Here is a 12,454-nt window from a genome sequence, read left to right as displayed (position 1 = left end):
CCCGTCTCTACTAAAAATACAAGAAATTAGCCAGGCGTGGTGGCGGGCACCTGTAGTCCCAGCTACTCAGGAGGCTGAGGCAGGAGAATGGCATGAACCCGGGAGGTTGAGGTTGCAGTGAGCCGAGTTCGTGCCACTGCACTCCAGCCTGGGCAACAGAGTGAGACTCCGTCTCAAAAAAAAAAAAAAAAAAAAAAAAAAAAGCGGTAATTGCATTATTTTTACATTGTGTTTTGCATGGTGTAAACAAGAAAATGTATACCAAAGGGGTGTAAGTGCAGCCAAAAGAATGGAAGATGATGAGTGTTTGCGTTCATTGCACATCTATTGTATACCAGTCATATACACTGTCATCTCGTGCAATGCTTGTAACAGTTTAGGAAGGTTGGGGTTATTATGCCTGCTTGGCAGATGAGAAAACAGGCTTTTAAGGAGATTAACTTACTCAGATCACACAGGTAATTGGTAGAGTCAGAAAGCAGACTCTAGTCCCTGTATCCCAAGCCCATATTCTTCCCCTGCACAATATTCAAAAGAGCCAACATTTTCAAAAAAAAAAATCTTTGTTGAATGTATTATTTTCCCTCCAAAACCATGTTGGAGTGTTTGAGATGCCTATGAATAAAAATATTTGACACATTTCTTACTGAACAGAAAATATTCAAGGAGATGTATGAGCTCTAAGGGTAGCACCTGATGAGTAGACATTACCTCACAATTCCATGTTGCTTGTTTCCATTTCCTCACTAGCAAATGTGGATGGAAAAGTTTGTTTGAAGACAGCATCTCGCTCTGTCACTTGGAGTTGGAGAGCAGTGGCGCAATTCTAGTTCACTGTAACCTCAAGCTCCTGGTCTCGAGCGATCTTTCCACCCCAGCCTCCTGAGTAATAAGGAGTACAGGCACATGCCACCATGCCTGGCTTATTTCTCTTTTGGTACAGATGGGGGGTCTCACTGTGTCGTCCAGGCTGGTCTTCAGCTCCTGGCCTGAAGAGATCCTCCTACCTCAGCCTCCCAAAGTGCTGGGATTACAAGTATGAGCCACTGCACCCAGCCTGAAAACTATTTTAAAAAATTAATCCACTTTTGGCTGGGCACGTTTATTCATGCCTGTAATCCCAGCATTTTGGAAGGCCAAGGTGGGAGGATTGTTTGACCCCAGGAGTTCGAGACCAGCCTGGGCAGCATGGAAAAACCCTGTGTCTACCAAAAATTACAAAAATTAGCTGGGCACGATGGCACACGCTTGTGGTCCCAGCTACTCAGGAGGCCAAGGTTGGGGAATCCCTTGATCCTAGGAGGTAGATGTTACAGTGAGCCAAGATGACACCACTGCGCTCCAGCCTGAGTGACAGAGGGAGACCCTGTCCTCCACCCTCCTCAAAAACAAAATTAATACACTTCAAAATTTATGAAATACCTAAAGTGTAGGATGGAGAGAAACAAAACAGGAAAATGTGAGTGTAATTTTTCATGTAAAATACGTGTGAATATTGCTTAATCAAATATATTTAAATTTTATTTCTTACCTGTGTTGTGTTGTTATTAAACCTTAATAAATTGATGACTATATTAACAAACATCTGTCATTTGAAATTTTTTTGTGGACAAAAAAATATTTGGCACTTAATTCTGTTTCTCAGAGTGGCCAGTTTCAGTACAAACAATGGTATTTTTAAAAGATGGCAAACTTGTAGGAATTATTAAACAGCTAACGAGTTAGTTCCTTATGGCTACTCAACGATGCTCTTTCTACATCGACCAGAGTTCCATGGCAGTCATTTGAAATGAGTCAATATGTAATGGAATCAATTCTTCCTGAAAGAGGGTTGAAGTAATTCAACTGCAAGCCTAGTTTGAGACTAGAAATCGCTTTAGGAAAACAAGGTGCAAAGGTGATCAGTAATAATAACCACTTCAGCTACCGGTAATTAACGCAGAGCCCATTCAAAGATATGTCAAAGTTTCCCTGTGGTTTCCCTAATGTCACATTAATAGCAAGGTGAGAGGATTTATTTGTTCTCTCCATTTGTGAATACAAAAGATGGGAGGAAATATATATGAAGTTCATAAGGTCACGAAGAGGGAAGCATGGATTTGCTTGGAATCTTTAGTGGATGCCTCTTTCATGCTTTCCTATAATCTATTGATTACTCGCGTGGGACTGAGCACTGTCTTTGCTGCAGTGCTTACAATGATAATAGATACTTTTGCCTTTCCTAAGAAGACCATAGCTTTGTGAGGATTGCAGAGGGTCTACCCAATGTTGAACACATTGGGCTCTAAAAAAGTATCTGTGGAATAAATGTTTGGTCAGGTACAGGATGGATAGTAAAAGTCTGTGGAGTGTTGTGAGGGCTTTGGTATTGCATGTTAGGACATAAAGAGGTGGTTGGGCACCTTCCCCAGGGTTGGAGTAAGATGAAGCTTCTATAAGTGCATGGACCTTGAACCATATCTTGAAGGAATTATATAGAAAGGGGTAAGGAGGAAAGAGAATGGGAAATTAGAGAAAATAGCATGAGCAAAGACAGAATGGTGAGATAGAGCATGATGAATTTAGGGACCTGCATTTTAGGTGTAAGTGGCATTGTGTTGAAAGAGAACAGAGATTAATGAGAGTGACATCATGAAAACTTACGTGCTCACTGAGTTTATATGTTCTCATATAGACAGTGGCTCTCAAACACAACATTTCCATAAAACAACAGAAGAAATTATAGTTAATACATAATATGATGTACTAAATGTTTTATATATGTTGATTCATTTAATCCTTATATATCCCTCTGAGGTGGGAGTTGCCGTTAGCCCGCTGTATAACTGAGAAATGTGAGATATAGGGAAATTAAGAAATGCACTCAAGATACGACGTCAATAAGTGACATAGTGGCGTTTGAACCCAATGATCTGTCTCCAGAACCCACACTCATAACTACTTTAGAATATTGCACCTTAATACACTGTCAGATGTAGTGTAACTTATCTTAATAATGATATTCAAAGTATCTAAGTTACAAATTATTGTATTTTGTGACAATGTAGCTCTCCAATGAGCTCTCTTGAGAGGCTTTCTTGACTTGGATATAGAAACAGCTAGCACATTAGGAATTATGTATAACTCAGGGTATATTCATGGTAGTGTTATACAAGTGACATTATTTCATCTTAGGTACTGTGATTGTAAAAAAGATTGGGAACTGCTGTTGTGGAATATAAGGAGTCCCTCAGTCAAGGAGGTGACAACTTGGGATATTTTAAGTAGAGAGAATTAAGTATCCCTTTATTGAGGAGAGAATATGCAATTCAGATATTTCATAGTGACATATAGATGTCAGGAATTGATCGTGTTAATGTGAAATTCTTAACATATGTGTTTTTCTTGTCAGAAATATCTTCCTCATTTGAATTTCAATAATCTTTTGTCTAGCCATCACTTAGAGAACTTCCAACATCCTTTCTATTACTATGTGTTGGTGTGTACTGAAAATAAATGTGGAGTGAATAATTTAATTATCCACATACACTGTTATAAGCACTTGACAAGTGTTGATTATTTAATTCTCACAACAACTCTTTGAGAAAAGTATCATTATTACTCCCATTTTACAGATGAAGGAACTGAGGATTTAAGAGGTTAACCTGCTCGTGGTCACTAGGAGCTGAGAAAGGCTTTGGTCAGGTTTGGCAAATAGGTTCCACCAGAATATATAACGAGTAGCTAAGATAGCACAGCCTGATTGGAGAGCTCTTATTTTATTCCCTGAGTAATGTACATCTGTTGATTTATATATAAAGTCATTTCCCATGTGAATTAATAATAGTAATAATAATTTACATGTATACAGCTCTTTTAGGACCTCAAAATTTATCCATATTTATTGTTAAGTCCCTGTGGTAAGTGAAGGAAAAGGGACGTACACAAGTTGTGGAAATCAATGGGGAATGGAGTGAGCCTGGACATGGAACTTCCAGTTCTGAGAGCAGTGGTCTTTCTCCCATGCGGTGCCATCTCTTGCAGCCTCAGCAGTTCCTGATGATACCAGATATCTGTAGTCTCATCAGAGAACTCACATCACGATTTTTTAGGAAGAATCAAGAAAACAGAATATTAGACATCTGTCCATTAAATACTGGAAAAGTATTCACATTGTTGCTATGTGACTCTGATTAAATTTATTTACAGCTTATTGTCTTTTTTTGATAAAGTCATCAATTTGTTTGATAAGTTAAATATTTTGGAATTTTGTGATGGCTGGTAATTAGGTAAACAACTCTACAGATAGAATAAGAAACTCATTATAAGATGGAAATATGTACAGTTGACATATATAACTATTAGTAATGTATACTTTTGGAGAATATAGTATGAGACAGAGATAACAAGAAGGGGAAACTCTCTAGCACGTTATAGAAATTAAATCCAATATCCTGTGAGAAGAGAGTCAGAGAAGAGGCCTGCAGAGAGAAGACAGACACCAAGAAAAGGGATTGGTGTTATGTGAATTTTTCAAGATAGGAAAGAATAAAAAAAAAATGTACAGAAGCCTAAAAGCTGTTAGAGAAAAGGCAATTCTATATGGATAGTGAAGCTAGATGGAACAAGAACACATTGGGGTGGTGATCCATTTCTACTCTTCCCCTGTAATTACATAAAAGTTAGTAAGAGGGAAAGTAAAAGTGAGCAGAAATTATTAAGAGGAAAGATGAAAACCTCCGAAAGGAATGGAGTTTAGAAAAGACTACAGTTCTTGCATCCTGCTGCTCTGCCACTCTTAGACCTGTCACTGTGAAGGGGGAGAACATTTATGATCTGAGCAGAGTTGAGACTTCCCATAGATCACTGCCTCACCCATTGAGAGGTTCCCAACAGTAGACCCCATTGATATACTCTGGGGCAGAAGTAGCAGAGGCACAGGAACTGAAAAGGCAACTGCTTTAGAGAGTTTAGGAAAAGCAAAACTCAGGATTCTGGCCAGAACATTCTCCTGCTATAATTTGAATTGCTGTTAGTAGTTCGAATTGTACAATAGCTGTCATGCTTCAAAACATTTACATTTTTCTCTATTAACTATCATACTATGTAGCCAGTATTGAATATTCAGCCTATCAACTTTTATTTATTTAGCTGTTATGTGCATTGCTTAACTTGGATACTCATCATTTACTTTCTAATGTGTACAATAAAGCACATCTTACTCATGTATGTATGTCTAGGCTTCTTTTCATGTAAAAGATATTATGCTATCAAGAATGACCTTGTATGGATTGCAATCTTTGTATCACTTACTGCACACAATATATTTTTATCTACCATTCCTTCTAAAAGAAAAATAAGCCCAGTGGGCTATCTTACTAAAGCTTTATTAACATTGTTTTCTAAATCTTTATAGGCAGTGCTGGCACTCCTGTCACTTTTAATGAAAACGGAGATGCTCCTGGACGTTATGATATCTTCCAGTATCAAATAACCAACAAAAGCACAGAGTACAAAGTCATCGGCCACTGGACCAATCAGCTTCATCTAAAAGCAAGTATCATTATAAACATCTATTAATGTGTATAGCTCTCCAGGAGGGATGCTTTATTTTTAAGTATATAACTTTTGTCAGAATAGATTTTCCCCATAAATAAACTTTTAGAAAAGGTATGACTTGATTCTCATTTCAATTTTGAAATGTTATGGACATTCTTGAGCCTCTTTAGAGAAATCTTCTGATATCTGTAAGAATTTAATGAATGATCTGATTTTTTTTCTGTAATTGACTATACACTTAGAGAAATTTTGCCTTTTTATGAAAGAAATTTGTTGTAATCTTTGTACAATTTTTGTATGTGTGTTGGGGGTGGGGTGGAATTGACTGAATATGTCCTCGTTTATAAATTTGGGCTTAAAAAAAGGGCACATCACCTTTGCCACATCACAAGGTGAGACCTTCTGGCTATATCAGGTTGATGGAAGTGAATCATACTATGCGTTTATATTGCCTCTTTCAGTTGCAACACCAGGGAAGGTTGATGTATCCAAGGCTGATGTTCAGATTATTTAACAGCCTTTAGAGCTACCTGCTGTTTTTGTCTACCTCAGGTACTCTTCAGGTCAAGGTCCGTTAATTGTCAGTTTCCACAAGTGGCCATGTAAGGGCGACTTGAAGAGCCCAGCTGGAAGCAGGTTCCCAAGACCTGGGTTTGGTACCCAAAAGCACCTGGGCATTTGCCTGCAAGGTGCCACACCATCACCCAGGGTTCTGTTTCTTTCGACTGGAATCTGATGGGGACCCAGTGGGGTTAGCACGTGGGGATGGCTGTATGGAGGAGGAACTTCATCAGGTGTCCAAAACTGGTGGGCACTCCCTCAGAGGAGCTCTCTTAGGGCAGAGGTCTTTGGGGGATTTGGGGAGAGCTACTAGGTGCCATCACTCTTCAATCCTAAGGGGCTCTGGAACAGGAAACCAATTCTGAACTTGATGGATAAGGGAGGTCCAGGAAATCAGTGCACAGGGCTGTGGATGCTGGGGTGGGGAGTCCAGGGAGGGTAGCATCTACTTACTGTAAAGAATTATTTCACATTTCAACAGCCCTTTGCCACATATTAGTGCACACTGGCGTTTTTAGGTATAGAGAAGGATGGAGCACGTTCTGTAGTCTCAGCCGAGGTTTGGAGTTCATTCATCCAGCATCTCTTCCACAGAAATGTAGGACTATTCACAGAAATTTGGTGGCCAAGAAATAACTACAAGAACAGTAGACAGTAGAATGTTTTTAAAATGCTTCAAATAAACTAGGAAAATATTCTTCTTCTGTTCTATTTTTTTTGTGTAATTCACTCTTTCCTCTAACAAAAGCATCTCCTCTTCTTGATTCTCAGAGCTACCATAATACTGTGAGAGTGTACACATGCTTTCTCATGTTTGAACCTAATCAGAAGACATCAATTTGATATTTTTAATCAATTTTTTTGTATTTCCAAATATGTCCCCCGAAGTGATATGTCTATGCAGCACCAGTCACCCAAGTTCTCAGAAAAGTAGACGATGAGAAATTACAGAACCAGAGAGATTATGATTTATTTTTCTTCCTGATAATTATTACAGCTATGCATTTAATAATGCACAGACAGCTTATGTTTCTAACTATTGTAGTGATACATAAGGCCACATATCAATACTTTACTACTTGTAGGTGCTTCATGAAATCTTATCCATTGTTCTGCAATCCAAATTGACATTTACTGAAACATAACTTTGATAATGCCACAGGTTATTGATAATCAATAGCTTTTTGACAAAAGCCCTTTTGAAAGAGGACCTATGGGAAATGAAATAAGACAAATTATTTGACAAGGTCTAAGATAGGAAAGCTACTTTTGTCTGACTTTTATTAATGTCAAACTGCCTATCATTAATATATTCTGATGATTGGGATTTACACAGCAAAATCAAATGTTTCAGAAATATATGCACTAACATACAATACCATTACATGACATAATTTTACACACAAGTACACATATATACCTGTCTCACCATATACACATAATGTAGTTATAAAGCTTCCTATTGAATCTCAAGCTGCTCTTTTATGTACATTTAACAGTGCATGAAAGTTTTATGTTTATGACTGTGTTATTGTTCATAAAATGTATCAAAACAATTTGTGAGAATTATTTCTCATGCATGATTATGATCATTTGTAACTAGATAGCATTGCTGGTTTCACTGAAATGGAAAACGCAGCTCTTAGAAGAAAAAAATAATAAATTGGACTGTGGGGAGAGGTTATAAATTAAGAATTAAATTCTGAGGATTATCAGGACAAATCAAATGACTTTTATCCTTAGGAGTTGCGTTAGTCACCTGCTTGAAGGTGGAGTATTAGAGTGCTTGGCAAGCTACTGACTTGTTAATGTTCTGCTTAGATCTGTGGCAAAGTACTAAAAAATTATTTGCCTCAGTTTTATCATGTCTAAAATGAAAACAGTAGCACCCACGTTATATGGTTGTAATGAGCATTAAATGAAGTAATACAATAAATAACTTTGCCCTGTGTTTGGCACATCAGAGGTCTGTAAATGTTGCTTATGATTAGTCCAATATCTCAATATTCCACATGGTCAGTGAGAGACATGATAGATAATGAGTGTACTGGGTAAAGTGAAGGACCCATTAGAAGAGGAACTTGAGTTTGTGTGAGAAAGTTCAGAGACAATCTTTGCATTCAAAATGCTGTTTGTCCCCACAGCCAGTCCTTTCTGCCTGTCTTTGACATTGGCCTTAATACTTGGCAAATCTCTCTGCATTCAAAAAGTAAACTTTATATAAGATGAATTTATTTTCCTGCGGTACCATGTGGGTAGGTATCATCCCCTAGGCAGTTATATTTTGAATGGATTTGGTAAATTCAATCTGTGCTCATACTCTGTTAACAGGTGTTGAGACTAGAGTGAATAGGTGAACCCTGCTCTCGGGGCACTCACGGATTAGAAGGAGAGACAAACAGTCGGACCAACCATTCTAGCGCAATGAAGCAGGTGCACTGATGAAGGTATATATACTGGTTTGCAATGGCAGCCTAGAGAGAGGTTCCTAATCTGGCCCAGCCTCTGGTGGGAATTGTCACTGTGGCCAAAGGAGGATACTGACAGGAGGATTTACTCTTCTCTATATACTCTATCTCTTCTTGTTCTATTAAACCAGATTTATGATAGCTTTCACATTCTCAATGGTAAGCATTTATCAGTCAGTTATTGGATTGAACTCTGCTTGTTTTCAAAGAGCCAGTTTTTCTGGCTGAGTTCAACCATAGTATACATTTGTAGAAAGAGGGTATATGGTTAGGCATATTTGAATGCAATAAATTTGCCTTGAATATCTCTTAGTGGATTGAATGAATTTTTGAAATAAGTAGATTATTCTTTTTCTTTTTCCTAGAAAATACGTTAGGTATTTCATTTCCTCCAAAGCATTGTCTTTATTGTTCCAAACATTACTGTTTCTTTTTTCTTTTTATGAAACTGACATATGTTCTTAATTTAGCAATACAATCAGCATAATTTGTTTAAGTTTTCTACTCAGTAATCTTGGCCCACACATGAGGGGTGTATTGTCTACCTGAGAGTGAATTAGAAAGAACGAGTCTCTCTATTTTGTTAGGCAGAAACTCTCAAGAGGCAGGTGGTCCTTATTAGTGATTACAAAACATACTGTAACCTAGAGGTTCAGAGTAAACAGAAGAGCCTGAATTGTGAAAAGAACAGCCATATGCTGCTCTGTGTCCACAGGGAGAACGTGTCTTGGGGATACCGTATGGGCCAAAAATAACTCAGGGCATTTTTTTTAATGCTTTTTCCAGCCAGAACCACTTTTTCTTGATTACTGTAGGAATGAAACATATGTTTTTATTGGTTTCAACATATTATTCTTTTTATAATCAAGGAAATAAGTTGAATGTAAATGACAAAAACAAAGAATAGTGACTTTACAAGGTGTCCCAATCACAATGATTAGTGGCAGAGTGTAATTTGGAAAGGTGATTTGAAGGAGAACCTGATTTAATAATTTTTAACCTGATTTAATTTTCAGTGGATGACTCCATAGAAGAAAAACTTCGAATAGGGTACTGAGCTTTGAACCTCAGTTTTCTCATCTAAATCGGGTAATAGATACTGTTATGAATAGTAAACACATATGGTGGTCAAGAACAAGATCTCAAAGTCCAAAAGAAGATATTTGAATTCTGACCTTTCATTCATGAGCTGTGTAGCCTTGGGCATGTGACTTAGACTCAGGTTCTTTATCTACCTACTTGATAGAGTTCTTGAGATCATCAAGGAAATAGTATGTACAAAAGTCCTAGAACGTTGACTGGCACATATTAAGTATTGAATGAATATGATAATAATAAATTTTGTTTTGTTTTGCTAGAAAACCAGCCTACCAAAGAGGACCTTTACTGGGTATTTCAGTATGAAATCAAACTGAAGCTGTATTTGCAGTCTTCTTTCTGTCTTTATTCTGATGTTCTGAATAGGGAGTAGCTGTAACGAGAGGTATATGCACCATGATAACTTGGCTGTTTACACAATAAGTCCAAAGTATTTGTTTTGGTATTTTAAAAAGTAGGCTCTATGATTCAAATGCTTTGGAAAAAACTAAAACTTGAGCAAACTTTCTGATGGAATTTTGCTCCACAAAATTAGTCTTTACCACATACCTATAGTATAGTATTTATTTTAATTGAATGTATGTATTTTCTTATAGATGATCAGTTAAATATATATATGCTATATGTATGTATACTGGAGCTTCCTTGGCTTGCTTGGAATAAAAAAAGGGAGAATTCCTGAGTCTCCCCATTTGTCTCAGGGATTTTTTTTTTTATTCTTGATAAACATCAACTGTTTTTTTATATGAATATCATTAATTTCATTAATTTCATAGAGGAACAGCTTTTATATAATGAAAAATATTAAAATGGTTTTGAAGTAACAATGGACTGAATAGAGTTGAAACAGTGTTTGAGAGACGACTTGACCTTTGTTTGCTTTGTTAGGAAACATGCATTTTCTCTTTGCCTCTGTTTCCCTGTTTGCAAAGTTGCTTACATGTGAAAATGTTCTTTCCTATGATTGTCAGTGCACACACATATATACATACACACACACAAACACATACATATATATATAATATATAATATAAAAAAATACATAAATATATATATATTTGTTCACCCTATGAAATAAGTATTATATGAAGCACTCCTTTTCCTACATAACATAAATGTGAGTCAATTTCCTGGGCCCTTTCTCTGTATTCTGTTAGAACTTTAAATGCCACTCTAGTTCTTAACTTTGTACTCGATTATGAAAATACTTTGTTCTGTTTCCTTTCCTTGCAACAAGATGATTTTTAAAGCTGTATATTTGTTTATTAGATGCTAATTTATTCTTTTCAAAAAGTCATTTTGAGGTCATTACTTATATCTCTGTTTATGAGATAACAAGATATAAGGTAATAATATGATTTGGTAAAGTCATATTATTCACAGATTGAGCAAATGTTAAGGTGATTAAATTTGAACTACATTCTTGCCAAGCCCAGAGTAAGTACTCAGTGTGTATTTAATATGTCATGAATAATATGCTGATCTTTTCTACATATTGACTGAACATAGATGGATGATCCAAGATTATCTATTAGGAAGTGCACTCATGCACAGATTATTTATTCAGTGATTGTTCCCTGCCAGGCAGGATGAATATCATGGCAGGGCATCAGTATAAAATATACAGTCATCCCTATGTAGATATGGGGAATTGGTTTCAGGACCACCACATACACCAAAATCTATGCATGACCATTTCCCCCAGTCAGCCTTGCAGAAACCATGCATATGAAAAATCAGGCCTTCTTATATGCAGGTTTCACATCTGCCAATACTATAGTTTCTGTCTGTGTTCGATTGAAAAAAACCAATGTAGAGGTCATACACTCCAAACCCACATTGTCCAAGGGTCAACTATATTTCCAGATATCAACAGATTTCTAATCCATTAAGGGCAACCGTATACTCATAACTACAATAAATGTATAATTATACAGGTACAGATTAAATAATAAGCTATTTGAATTCATTGGTTTGAATGTGAATTCAAGGAATCAATGATCATCTTAAACTAGGGACTTTGGATAGTTTCTTGACGTAGATGAAATTCTTTTAATGGTCAGAAATATTTGGAAGAACATATAGGCCATTAAAAAAGCATCCATTCATCCATCCATGATTCATCCATTCATGTATTCATTTTGTAAAACAGAGCCTCCAGTTTGCCAGTGCTGCAGTGCATGCTGGGATGGTTTAGAAGTGTCTCAGATTCAGTTCATTGTGTCATCCATGAAGTAACAGGACTATGCAGGTTCAACATCCAAGGATATGTCTCTTTCATGAGCCCATACTAATACATCCAGCTGTGTTCCTTTATTCTTTTTCAACTTTAAACACAAATTCATAATTAGCAAAGTATTATCAGCATTCACAAAGAAACATATTCTCTCTTGGTCTAGAGGCTGGGGAACTAGAGAACTGTACTGGTGTATCTGGTTTAAAACATTTCAGTACAAATGAGTCAAGAAGACCCCAGTAGTTAGATGGCCTGACAGGTGCAGCCTGACCCTTCCCTTCCATTCTCAGAGAAGCAAGATAATTGGAGGCAAGGAAACTGTTCTACTTGGCTTTATGTCTTTAATGATTAGTATAATATGGGACTTACTAAATGTTCCCACATGAATAAATTAATAAACCAAAAATGTAAAGCACTGTTATCTTTCTAAGGCCAAAAAGGTGAGCTGACTCTATGATACTGAGATAATGTATAACCAAGGAGCACACTTTAGTAAGGGTAGAGCTAGAAGTCATTGTCAAGGTAATCAAGGACAAACTCCAGAATGGGTAAT

General features: G+C 36.8%; 1 protein-coding gene across 1 annotated transcript in view; it reads left to right on the top strand.

The window, feature by feature from the left end:
- GRM8 (glutamate metabotropic receptor 8) overlaps positions 1-12,454 on the top strand; it is an 814,595-nt gene that overhangs the window by 634,846 nt on the left and 167,295 nt on the right. Inside the window, exon 8 of the mRNA XM_074036649.1 lies at positions 5,396-5,532. Coding sequence (XP_073892750.1) covers positions 5,396-5,532 — 137 coding nt within the window. The remainder of the gene's footprint in view (positions 1-5,395; positions 5,533-12,454) is intronic.

The sequence above is a fragment of the Macaca fascicularis genome, chromosome 3 (assembly GCF_037993035.2).
Source record: "Macaca fascicularis isolate 582-1 chromosome 3, T2T-MFA8v1.1".
Taxonomy (NCBI): Eukaryota; Metazoa; Chordata; class Mammalia; order Primates; family Cercopithecidae; genus Macaca; species Macaca fascicularis.
This window is presented reverse-complemented; position numbering and strand designations above follow the sequence as displayed.